Below are 14,090 nucleotides of genomic sequence, written 5' to 3'. Positions count from 1 at the left end.
CAGTCTGAATTTCATGTACAGATATGCACTGTGCTACATCTGCAGTGTTATTTATATTACTACATTTTCCAGTACATAGTGATTACATTCCTTGTGAGGAGTTAGTACAAGTACATAACACATCTTAATTCTCTTTCATCTTTTCTCTCTTCCCCTCCTTCCTCAACCTCTTGGTCCACTTCTGTTCTGCAAAAGATCTGTCTCCCTATTTCTTGTGATCTGTCTTGTTTTGCTTTGTATTTATATTTTGATGTTCTCATATAAAAGAAACTGTCTGATACTTGAGCCCATGTGTCTAACTTGTTTCACTTAACATTGTGTTATCAAGGTGCCTCCATTTTTCTACAAAGTACTTGGTCTATTCTTCTTTATGGCAAAGCAGTACTCCATTTATCTAAATGCCATACAAACTCACATTCCTGGACTGAGAAATATAAAATGTTTTCTAAAACATAATATCAAGGCAAGTAGTGATGTAAAGCATAATTTCTTTGAAATCAAACATCCATGTTGTTCATGTACCTTAACATAAAGCTTTAAATGGGCAGTAAAATAAGAAAGGGTTTCTATAACAGTGAGCAGCAGTTATATATTCTAAACAAGTAAGCTTGAAAACTTGCAGAAAGTGGAGAGAAGAGAAATTGCATTACTCAAGAGAGAAGCAGCTTACATATTCATAAAATTATTACAGAATAATTGTGTCACAGCCTTTTGGCTAAGATTGTGTGTTATTAATATTACAACCTAATATTTGATATGTTCTCTGATCAAAGACAATATATTTAATGTATTTTTGGAGCAGGAAGATGGAATGAGTTTGCTGCACACTACACACATTGACCAGGTGTCACAGTAACTTCTGAGACTGAATTTACCACATTTTAACAAATAATTCTATCACACTTGTATTTTTCACCACTGTGTTATGCATTTTGGAGACACTCAGACAGAGTTGTTATTGGCTGACTTATTTGTACAAGTGGAATCATTGGTGTCAGGGATTTATATATGTTAGTGATCTATTTAGGTAACAATTATTAAAATCCTAAACCTATGCCTTTGAGATTGTTACCGAATTTGACACAAGCCAGGTAGAAATACAGTGCCATACATTTAGCTCTGCTGATCAACTGGGATTGACCTCATATATTATTTGGTGCTGTCCTATCTATTAGAACATTAGCCTAGTGGTAGAGTAGAAGGGGGATTACCAGGAGCTAGGATGTTTGGAGGGGTGTTTTAGGGAGATGTTGGTTGAAGGATATAAAATTTCTGTTATATAAGAGGAATACATTTGGGAAATTTATTATAAAACTTGGGGACGATAACTAACAAAATATTGTATTCCTGAAAATGCCAAGACAGTGGAAATTGTATTATCACCACAAGTTGATATCTATATGAACTAATGTATATGTTAATCAACTATATATTACACAATGCATACTTCAAAACAGTACTGTACACAGAAAACATATGCAATTTCATCTCTCAATTAAAAAGTAAGTTGAAATTCTTTTAAAGTAAGAATTTCTCTTTGCTTCAGAATTTACTGATTTAACATAAATACATGTTGAATTTCTATCAATAAAACAAAAATAATCTCAAAATTCTGACAAAAACATAGAGATTATTATCTACTTACATATTAGGAATTACATACCCACATATTTCCTACTGTGTGGCTAATGTTTAATCAGTGATTCATATATCCATGTATAGCTTCTTACATTTGAAATACATAAATAGATATATACAACATATATAGATAATTACACCACCCCTTCTTTCTTTCTTTCTTCAAATATAACACATCATCCCTAGATGCCAGCTCTAGCAAAAACACATACATTTTTCTAATGTAGTTATTGTGAGTGAAAGCTGTAAAGGTTGTCATTAGATTTAATTACAATTGTGTCAGTATAATAAGCAAAATCTTTACATTTCTTGTTAATTCCTCTCACTACAGTTATCACTGAATTGCAAGGCATAGCTGTGGGCAACTACTCATGCTCTTACTGAACATTTATGTTAACACTTTCTTCCTCAATATTGTGAAGAAATGGATAACTATTACAGCAGAGCAACAAGTGTATAATGTAAATGGTTTCTATTAACAAACTGCAAGCATGTTTGAACAATCAAATGAACAACAGTGAATTTAAATTATTTCATAACTCTGGGTTAAACAAATAACTTTAGTTTTAGGTTCCCAAAGGAACTTAAAGGTTATTGGATAAACAAAACCAAAACTGAAATGAACGAATCGCTTTTAGTTTTGCTGAGTTCCAGAAGCTATTGTTAGTTGGGTTTCCATTCCTAGCCTCCCTCACTAACCAATTTCCAATAAGTAACTGAACAAATATAAAGACTCAGCTCTGCCTCTAGTATCTAGTTGTAATGCTAATTTGAATCTTCAGCAATCACGGGAAAAGAAAGTAGTATGTCACTGGATATGTTGGCCCATCCTTGGGGTCATTAATGAATGAAGCAACCAGGGTTTGAGACAAGAAAAATAACTCCGAAAGGATCCATGCTCTTAAGGGCTAGTAATAGCACACAACTGCACTACAGAGAGATTTATTTTATAATAGCTGGTAATGCAAAGTGATGTGATCCAGAAGGACTTATCTAGCACAAGACAGAGAAACTAATGAAGACTTTTTGAAGTATTATAAGAGTGGTTGAGTAGAAGAAATAATCACAGCTGAGAGAAATTCATTATGCATAAGTGAAGGAGGATGCAATAACAATATTTTTTTTAGAAAATAAGTACCTGGAAGTAGTTTGGGAGGTAAATTAAAATATAATGAGGTTAGAGAGAAAGAGACAGATAAGTTCATATTTCAGAAGCCTGGGAAAATATGTTGATGATGAAAATTTAGTCAAGAGTTAGAGATGGAGAAAGATGAGGATTAGAAGTAAAATGTGTTCAGAGGGCAGACAAGAAGTACTTGAATGTTAGGCATAAAGGAGACACAGAGTTTTTTGGGATGGCATCATATCAGCTCACAAGAACCTACATATTCTACATATGCCTCACTGAGAACACAAATATTCTTACAGAGGAGTATTTAGTTTTGAATATGCTAAACTAAGGTGCGTGAGTAAGATGCCTGTCTACAGTTATTAACAGAAGACGATCAATCAATAGGAAAGTGGAAATGTTTCTGGAGAGGGATAGGAGCTGAAGACAGAATGACTATAGGGTGCCCTTGGTGTAAACATTCACGTCCAGATATGAGACTGCATTGTTTACAAGCAGAGAGGGGTTTTTCTGTTTTCTTTTTTCTCATGGGCTCTTAAAACTCTAAATAAAAGAAAGCTGTTCTGCCATTTGATGCTTCTCTATGTCATCACTCTTGAATGGTTAAAAAGGGTTATGAGTGTTTTTATTTTCCAGAATTGTTTCAGTCTGCCAAATTCAATGCCTTGGTGAGATAATTCTCAAACTCTGACTTTCACGTAACTGCACAGCTTCTATTCTCCTTCAGACTGGGGTGGACTTCTTAAATTTATGCATCTTGCAGTTCTCCTTAACTCCCGCCCTTCTATGGGATTGAAGGGTGAGAAAGAAATTAACAAGGTGAGATTTTAAGAACTGGGACTGTTCAACAGTGATACATGCTTCAGAATGAAGACTAAAATCAAAAAATCGGATAACAATTATGAGGACTATGGTAATATTGGTGAGTAAATTACAGCAAAAGAGATTTCACTGAGTTCAGATGTTGAGAAGGGAGAAGTAGTCGACAAAGATGTCCTTCCCAAGGGGGGAAAGCTGTTTATCTGATTTGGCATAGAGAAGCACAAGCTGCACTTGAAAGTTCTATTTTAGACAGATCCAGTATATTTCTTCCTGGCATTGCAGAGGCATTTACACCTGGTGTCTCGGATAATCTAATTATGTTTGATCTATAATTCTTTTCACAAGTTTTCACTTGGGGCTTTCATCATAACTATGACTACAGATAGGTCCAAAGTAAACTTGCTAGTAAACAGGATCATGGCTTGGGGATCAGGACCTTGTTCCAGACATGGTTATCAAAGTATCATCTGTTCCTTTGCTGCGCCCACTGTCCCCTGCCGCCTGTTGGGATACTCTTGTTCCTTAGCAAGGGACTCAATGTACTTGGTGACTCTTCTGCTGGAAAATTCTGCCTTTTGTTTTAGATTTTTATATTGGGCTTTAGTGAGTAGGGTAGATCAATTCTGCTTATGCCAGTCTACTTTTATTCAAGTATTTTCCTGTCTTTTCCACACTGATGTAAAGAGCATGTGACATGACATGCTGGTCAGGTACTTGCAGGCCAACACAGCATGAGTACTGAAGATTTCATTTGCAGATATCTGTTATCATTCAGTAGATAAAACTTTAGGCTCAACACACCCCTCAAAAAATATCTAACTTCCATCTTCTTAATTATTTATACCCGAATGTGTTGAAAAACTGTATATTTTTAAATCCTCACTTAACATTACTATAATAGGAACATTATCTAGTTTAATTTTCTTCTAATTTTCAAATGTAGCTACGGTTGGGTAAAATCTGAACACTTTTTTACCATTAATTACTGCACAAAAGATACATAAAGAAAAATTCAACACCATCACTTGTGTTTTAATCAGTTGTTTGTAAAAGCCTAATTGATTGGAAAACATGTTCAGAGAGAGTAAAGTATCAACATTTTCTCCTCTGGTAAATATTAATGGGTAAGAAATGGATGATGATATTTCTGTTTATCATATATCAGACTCTTAATGAAACTCAGCATCACTTATACTTTTGTCATCTCAAGTGCTGTGCAGGGGCTACTGCTGTTGGTAGGCCTCTTTCAACTTTATTATTTTCCCAGAGATGTGTCATACTGAAAAATTTTTTAAAAATCTTACTGATTGTAGGCATAAGTAGGAAAAAATATGAGCTGTGAGGTCAGGATTACTCCACATTCAGTACAGTATGTTGCTATTTCATTTTGTTTCTCCATCTTCTGACACACCAGAACCCTAATGAAATGCCGTAAGTATATAACAGGTTGTACAGTACAATCAAAAGATGCACATCTAGAAAGTATATTTATGCAAATATCCTTATTTCCAAAGATTGCTCTTCCTCATTATTGATATTCTTGCTCTTGCTCATTCTTTTCCTTTTTCCGTTACTTTTATTAATACATTGAAGGATATAATGATTACATTCGCTGTAAATGATTGGTCCACGTATATGATGCATTTCAATTCCCTTTTCTCCTCCCACTCGTGTTTTATTTTTCCAGCATCATTTTCATTTATTTATCTTATAAAAACTTATATAGTTAATTACCATATGTTCAAATTGAAAATCAGATCAAAAGGTTAAAAACCACAAAAAGCATGTAAGGCAATTGAAATGTTTGATTTGTTCTTCAGTAGGTTTTATAGGCTAATATGACTACTATATGAAAAAAAAATTTTTTTTTTTTTGAACCGGGGATTGAACTCAGGTCCTTGTGCTTGCGAGGCAGGCCACCGAACCACTGAGCTAAATCCCTGGCCCCTACTATATGAAATTGCATTTTAATTTTTTTAATACTTTAGCTAAATTGTAGAATTTCTCTGTGAATTTAAATAATGTCTACCAAGCAAGTTATAGAAAGTCAACAAAGATTTTTACACACACAGAATTTTAATTGGTTTTATTTGAATTATGTTTCATTTTATTATTTTCAAAGCTAGTTTTGTAAGTAAAATGATATGAAATTATTAGAATTTGCATTTTAAGATTCTGCCAAGATTTTCTGAGCACTTACTGTGTTTTAGACAGAACAGGCACTAAGCTGTGGCTTGTGATTTGAGAGAGACAAGTAAAAATAATTACAGTATGACAAAGCACCATGTGCAGCATACTCAGTGTTTCACTCGATATCCATTTTTTTCTTTCCACAGAATTTTGTTTGTTGGAAAGCATTCATTTTTCTCAGTCTGTCTTGTCACTAGTTGTGGCCATGCAGTTCAGTTCTGAATAGAGAAGGCGGGTGGTAGAGAAAGACAAAGGGAGGAAGGAGAGGCTGACGGCAGTCAAGAGGAGGAGGGAGAAGCAGAAAGAGAAGAACGAAAGTGAAAGTCTGTTCAGACAAGACTGCTGGGAATGATCAGACTGCATTGATGGTGTCTATATTTAGATCCTTAATCAGAATTCTGTTATTTATACTGGGGAAATGAGAGTAACTCAAGCAATTGAAACATTAACTTTATTGCACAGGTTAAGCTATCTCATTAAACTTTTGGAAAAGTGCAACAGCCAGAATGAAATATTTTAATCTCAAAGGAGTTAACAGTTATATTAGTGGGAATGGAATATGTCAAATCATTCCTAATTATGGGCAAGCAAATTAAAAAATGACCTGAGTTGATCATTGCTCCATATAGATATGAGTCAAAACATCACATTTTACCTCATCAATATGTACAAACACTACTTGTCAATTAAAATCAATAACAAAAATAGCAGTAGAGTCATACCCAAAGCCAAGCAGATGGTAGATATCAGGGGAATGAAATAATACTAATCCAATTTCCTAATTCCTTGTCATATGACAGTTTAACTTTGCCAGGCTTCCTTACCCTCAAACTTCTGTTTACAAAAATATATACGAGTAAAATAACTTAGAAAGCCATGGGTGCCATAATAAAACAGAGAGAACAAGTCTCTGAAAAAAATTATTGCCAGTCCACAGTGAACTGTAAATGTAGAAAAAGAATGACTCTTAAACAAACTTGGTAAAAGTTTGCATCTAAGCAGATATAATTTCCTTCATAGTAGGAATTTCAAAAATCAATTCCCAAAACATTTCTACTATTTAAATCTACAATTTATGTTTAGAATTATTTTCATTAAAAAAGAATTGTTTTTCTGCAACATACATAAGCTTTTTAATTGACTCAGGCTTGTTACCTACTTTTCTTTTGAGGTTGGTTTAACTAATGGCACAATGTGTTGCTGAGCCTGTGATTAGGTTTAGTATCAATCTTGTGGACTATGTTTGTGTATTGATTGGTTTCTTTGAATGTACATATGAATAAAAGTGTATACATTTGAAATTCCTGTGTGCTGGCACTGAAGGGAAATCTTATATTTAATGTTATTTAATGTAGCAATTTATACATATTCAGTAGAATGCACTTCTTAGCAAAATTTAAAAGTACATATTCAATAAGTCAGTATGTTCCTGAATAATTAATATATTGTACCACTTGGCAAGGATAATATCTCCCATAAAGGTTACTTATTTCCATTGCACATATTTAAAATATTTTGAATAGTCTCTATTCAATTAATTACTTCCAAGCTCTTCAAAAAGAAATCAACTACATAAGTATTGAGTAAACTGATTTTTGTCTTATGCACTTTCTCTGATATTGAGAAAAGATGAACAGTTATTTTCTTTTAATTTTACAAGCATTAATTGAGTAATTAAGATATCAAGGAAAAAAAAACTCCTTGGCTTGTCTAGTTTAAAATATTGTAAGAAGTTTTCCACTTGTACAAAACAAATGCTTCCCCTTTACTTTCTAAATATCAAGAATTCCTCTATAGAGTTTTTCCTGTGTGAGGAGAATTTTCTTCCCTGCCACTAACCTTGTCTGACCTCCCAGTAGCATCAGAATCTGCTACCCACCATTCTCCAACCTGGCCCCTCTGAGATGTGTTGGAAACAATAAAAGAACCAAATACTTTCAAGTTATTAATATCAATAGCTACCATCAATTAATCCTACAAATACCATGTTGCAACTCTTAACTCTCACAATCAATCTTAGAGATAAAATATAGTAATTATTCCCATTTTTCAGATAAGGAGGTAGGCATATACCATAGAGTGATCAAAGATACCCAGTTTAGGATGCAAGATGGGTGCTGGTCAGGGGAATCTAATAAAGTTTAATTTCAGCAGTGATAATATGCATAACTTGTCCTCAATCACACTTCAAAACCATGATCAGATGTCATATGCTTCCAGTGCTTACATGAACTTGTAATTAAAATTACAAAAGAAAGAGAAGACAAAAATTAACAGTGTCCAATAGTAAAACAATAGCTGGACAAATTGCAGCACTCGTGCCTTTGTATAATGATCCCAAGTCCCAGCGGAAGATTTTCATCACTCCTTTCCCTAACCTTCTGTTCTGATAGAATCTTAGATTCCAAAAGCAGAAATTACCTAAGGTTATGTGAAGCGTACTATGTCAGCTCCCTTGGGACAACAAAGTCCATGGAAACAGAAAATCCATAGGATGAACAAAGAACAGATGTTTATGCAGCTGGGCTTCCTGTCATGGGGTGTATACAAAGGAATCCCACATTTGCTTTGCCTTTATCTCTGCTCACCAGTCTTCTGTGGATTTGCATAGATTTTATTTTTACCAATTTGAAAGCTTTTTCTTTACATTATATCTTCTCTATAATTCAAGATTGTTTTAAAATAGCTTATATTTCCTCATAATAGTTATCTCAGGTATGTCCTGTTCATAAATGTCTTCCTACGTCCTGACTTCAATAATTTCTAATTTCTGTATTCTTCTCACCTTTCAAACTCAAATTTTCTAGTTAAGTAACCCAATTGGCCAACTATTAGTTTCTATGCCAATTTGTGGGAGCTGTCCAGCTTGAATCAGGGATCTTTGGGTGTGATATCTATATCTGCTCTAACAGGTACCTGTGGAAAGGTAGGCGTAAAATAACTGGTGTAAAACACATTCACCTAGACTGCTTCTGCAGTGGAGTGCTTTTGCGCACTAGGAGGTGCTGTAGCAATTAACAGTTTAATCGTTACATGTAGTATCTTCCTACTCTCTCTCCTCATTTTATACCCCTGTCCTTGTATTACTCCCCAGCCTCAAGAGAGCCCTTTCCCTCACCTCTTTACTGCCTGTCTATTATTTCTTTCATATGTTCTTATAGAAAAAATTGTAGCTTAACAGACTTGGGTTGTGATGAAGTAGATCATATTTTCATTCTTTAAGTATATACTCTATTTCTTATTTTCTTCCAATATATTTAGACATTTTTTATTCAGCATACTTTGTTGAGTCATCTTTTATTGACTTCAAAGATCTGAGGTGTCACTGACTTTCTTCTCTTTAGGACACAAGGAAATACTGTACTTTCCTGCCCACTTGTAGTTGGATAAAGCCAGGGGACTTATTTTGTACTATTGAAATGAATGCAAGCAAACTCTCACAGGTAGAAGCATAAAGAGTCTGTGCATGAGTAGGAAAATGGATACACCTTGAGACCATAATGGTTTATGGTCTCTTACATGGTTTCTCTTATATAAGAAACCCAAATTATAAAGAAAAATAAAAGGTAATTGAAAGTAGGACTACAGATCTTTCTCAAATGGGAGGGGATAGAGATGCAGAGGGAGGGACAAGAGAAGGAAGGCAAGGGGATGAAAAAGGAATTAATATGTGTTGTGTACATGCCTTACAATGAATATAAATATTATACACAGCAAAGGTGTACTAAAACAAGCGTATGCATGTTCCATCATGTTTCCTTTCTTTCTGCCTTTGTGGCCAGTGAAACTTCACATGAGTAGATAGTCTTCACTTGGAATTGTGGAATGAAAATATACCACAGTCAGCACATCCTGAACATGTAGGGTGAGTATCAAACCAGGGGGTTATTTGTTACTGCACCATAACCAACTTGATCTTGATTGAAGAAAGCAATAGGTTCAAGTCCTTATGTCCTTCTATTATTAAAGTTCACTCTGAATATTATTACGTAGTCTTGTCTGAGGGATTTAAATAATATCTATATCTAGATGATGCATAAATTCATGTGCTTAGCTGTGACTTGAAAGCTTAATTGACTATTCACTTGCTTGATCAACACTTGTGCTCAAATTTAATATTCCAAGTAGGAATCTAATTCCCAGTTGATACCTGAAATCATTCATTACCTGTGTTGGCCATAGCAGATAGGGTGTCTCTACTCATCAAGCATTCCTGCCAAAAATCATTGATGAATGTCTGTCTCCCTGCCATAAATGTTCATAATTTTATTTCCACACTCTGTTGGCTTGAAGTAAAAAAATATAATTGACCCTGATCAGTTTTTATCACTACCACAGCTATCACTCTGTCCAAATTCTTTAGTGTCTCTTGGTGGATTATTTCAATAGTTTCCAACCATAACTTTCTACATTTTCTCTGAATTTTCTCCTTTTAATGATGTCCATTCAAAAATGTAAGTCAGGCCATTCCCTAGCTCAAACAATTCTCATCAGATGTGATTAATATTTGGAATCCTTAGCCCTGCCACTATTTCAATCCATTTCCGATGATTATTCTTCTGTCTTACTTTACTCAAGCCACTCTAGCTTGGTCTTTTCCTTCAAGCATCAAACATGGTCCTGTCTCAGGTTGCTTAAAATTATTATTTCCACTAGTTATGATATACATTTATATGTTAGCAAAGTTCCATTTTGTATTTTGCACAGTCTTCTGTGCATAGAAAGCCTTCCCTGGTTAGTGTATTGTGGCAGGAATGTGCCACCCGTACCTCACAGAACACGATACTGAGCTAGAGGCATTTGATCAGCACGTGATATATTTGTGTCATCTCAGGATTTTTCTCTTTCACCTAAATTGTCCACTCCAGGGTATACTCTTCTTGTGGCAGTCCACATTGATTAACTAAGTAAAAACTGAAAAGGCCTTGTGATTTTGACTCTGTGAGGATGTTCTGGTGAGAAATAATGACCTGGGGACACCATTGAAGTGTCTGAAGCTGCATCATGGTTGAAATTTTCTATCACCCACTTATTTTTCTTTCACTTCAGAGGCATTAAACACTAATGAAAATCATAAACCTCAGTGCTAGTATCTGTTTAATATCTCACCTAACCTACACTTGGATGCCCATGTTAAATTGTATATCCTGGCACTTTGGGTCCTCCTTCATTAGTTTTTTATTGCAATTAAAGTGATGTTGTATATTTGTTTGTTTGTTGTTTATTTACTGTTTTTTTGAAAGCAACTAGTCACCCCTGGTGGTCATTGCTGTATTCTAAAAATATAAACTATTTCCTGGCACATAAAATGTGTTCCCAAACATCTGAGCTTTAATGGAATGTAAGTTCTATGGGCTGGCCTGGAAATATAAGCACTGATTTTTAATGTTCTCCTGTAAGAAAATATATTCTGAACTGGCATACATTGCTGATGTTCAATCCATTTGTAAAATTACAGCCAGTGTACAATGATTAAAACTCAACTATTTTAAGAATTTAAAACATTTCTACCTATTAAATACTTATATGTTGTAAAAAAAAGAGAGGTTCTTTTCTTTTATTCTGTAAATGATAAGTGTATCAGACTTTTGGCCACCCAGCTCATCTTTGCATCATTAGTTATGATGAATAATCTACTTTGAAAGTCAATTATATTATGTGAGATTTGGATCTTGATAGAAAAAGATAAATTAATGATAGGATCATGAAATGTAGCAACTAAGATTATTCTGGGACCAGAGTTCCACCCTGTACAGCATCCAGATCACTCAATTCACCATCAGGTTGCTCTCTTTTATGACACACTCTTCATAGTTAGTGCTGCTTTATGTTTCCTCGCTGCCTGCCTATTTGGATTTGATAGCTCTGAGTCTCCCAGTTTCCTGCCTTTAAGTAAGAATGAATTAATTTAGGTTTATTTGCATAAGAAATCATATCATATGCACTGAGATGATACTGAAGCATGACAACAGCAGTACTCTGGTCTATTATTTATGCACTAATGGCATTCAATGATGTTTCTAAAATCTTCCATAACACTAAAGCCTGATGAACAGAATTATTAGATAAGCACCATTTTTTAAAGAAAAGCACCAAACATTTTCTTGTTTTCAAGATTTTAACTTATTGTGGCATGTAGTGTCTCATATGTCAGTATTTCCTTCTAATTCCATCAATTACCATTATTCCTGTTTCATTTCTTTCTTTTCTACTTTGTTACTATATCTTTCCTTTTTTCTTTGCCTTCTCTTCTATCTCTTGGGTCTTTCTTATATAGCTAGCTTTATATTTTTTCTTCAGTCTCCACATATTTCTTAACTTTTCCTTAAATATGAGTCACAAGGAGCAAAGACATATATCAATAACCACAAAGGCATTGATAATGGTTTGATGTTAAATATCTCTGCTATGTAATTTGCCTTATGAAGTACTTGTTTCTTTAATTTTACTGTGTTTTTTAAAGAAAATTTGATCATACTTAAAATAACTATAGTACACACTTATATGTGTTTTAGTAGCAAAAAAAAAAATCATCAAAAGTGATACTACCGTATTGTTTCCTCATATAAAATTTGGCCCCTTGCTCTGCGGAATCACCATGGCGGCTGGGACCCTGTACACATACCCTGAAAACTGGAGGGCCTTCAAGGCCCTCATCGCTGCTCAGTACAGCGGGGCTCAGATTCGCGTGCTCTCCGCACCACCCCACTTCCACTTTGGCCAAACCAACCGCACCCCTGAATTTCTTCGCAAATTTCCTGCCGGCAAGGTTCCAGCATTTGAGGGCGATGATGGGTTCTGTGTATTCGAGAGCAACGCTATTGCTTACTATGTGAGCAACGAGGAGCTCCGGGGAAGAACCCCAGAGGCGGCCGCCCAGGTGGTGCAGTGGGTGAGCTTTGCTGACAGCGACACCGTGCCTCCTGCCAGCACCTGGGTGTTTCCCACCTTGGGTATCATGCACCACAACAAGCAGGCTACCAAAAATGCAAAGGAGGAGGTGAAGCGTGTGCTGGGGCTGCTGGATGCCCATTTGAAAACCAGGACCTTTCTGGTGGGCGAGAGAGTGACGCTGGCCGACATCACTGTTGTCTGTACTCTGCTGTGGCTCTACAAACAGGTCTTGGAGCCTTCCTTCCGCCAGGCCTTTCCCAACACCAATCGCTGGTTCCTCACCTGCATTAACCAGCCCCAATTCCTCGCAGTGCTGGGGGAGGTGAAGCTCTGTGAGAAGATGGCCCAGTTCGATGCTAAGAAGTTTGCAGAGAGCCAGCCCAAGAAAGAGACCCCACGGAAAGAGAAAGTCTCACTGGAAGAAAAGCAGAAACCCCAGGCTGAACGGAAAGAGGAGAAGAAGGCAGCTGCCCCGGCCCCTGAGGAGGAGCTGGATGAGTGTGAGCAGGCGCTGGCTGCTGAGCCCAAGGCCAAGGACCCCTTTGCACACCTGCCTAAGAGCACCTTTGTGTTGGATGAGTTTAAGCGGAAGTACTCCAAGGAGGACACTGTCTCTGTGGCACTGCCGTATTTCTGGGGGCACTTCGACAAGGACAGCTGGTCCCTGTGGTTCGCCGAGTACCGCTTCCCAGAAGAGCTCACCCAGACCTTTATGAGTTGCAACCTCATCACTGGAATGTTCCAGCGGCTGGACAAGCTGCAGAAGAATGCCTTCGCCAGTGTCATCCTCTTTGGCACCAACAACAGCAGCTCCATCTCGGGAGTCTGGGTCTTCCGGGGCCAGGAACTGGCCTTTCCGCTGAGTCCAGACTGGCAGGTGGACTATGAGTCATACACGTGGAGGAAGCTGGACCCCAGCAGTGAGGAGACGCAGACGCTGGTGTGCGAGTACTTTTCCTGGGAGGGGGCCTTCCAGCACATGGGCAAAGCCTTCAACCAGGGCAAGATCTTCAAGTGACTGTCACTTTCACTGCCCGGCCACCCGCACCTGGCCCTTGGGGAGGTGGGGCCATTAAAGGAAACTGAACATTGAAAAAAAATAAATAAAAATAAATAAATAAAATTTGACCCAAGGTGGATAAGGATGTAAACTTTAAAGAAAATTTAAAAGACATTCTTAAGATAAAAATGCTACCAAATAGAAACCTGGAAGTAAAAAAAAATATATATATATATATCTACAGAAATTATAAATATAAGCAAAACTATTTGTCTTCAGTACATCACACTTCTAAAGGATAATATTATGAAGAAATATTATGATAATGTACCGATACTTATTATGTTTAGATATGACATGTAAAATCTAGTACAGACAGAGAGGAATAATGCGGGAATGTATTGATAGCAGGTTCTT

General features: G+C 36.3%; 1 protein-coding gene and 1 long non-coding RNA gene across 2 annotated transcripts in view; both read left to right on the top strand.

Moving 5' to 3' along the window:
* LOC117287333 overlaps positions 1–14,090 on the top strand; it is a 51,786-nt gene that overhangs the window by 827 nt on the left and 36,869 nt on the right. The gene's annotated exons all lie outside the window — the stretch shown is intronic.
* LOC104862087 (elongation factor 1-gamma-like) lies at positions 12,367–13,691 on the top strand. The gene has a single exon (XM_033767538.1). It carries the CDS (start codon positions 12,378–12,380, stop codon positions 13,689–13,691), a length of 1,314 nt encoding a protein of 437 aa, XP_033623429.1. The 5' UTR covers positions 12,367–12,377.

Source organism: Fukomys damarensis, unplaced genomic scaffold (genome assembly GCF_012274545.1).
Source record: "Fukomys damarensis isolate Sample0158 unplaced genomic scaffold, DMR_v1.0_HiC HiC_scaffold_3, whole genome shotgun sequence".
Taxonomy (NCBI): domain Eukaryota; kingdom Metazoa; phylum Chordata; class Mammalia; order Rodentia; family Bathyergidae; genus Fukomys; species Fukomys damarensis.
The sequence above is the reverse complement of the archived record's forward strand: the minus strand, read 5'-3'. Positions and strand labels throughout refer to the sequence as shown.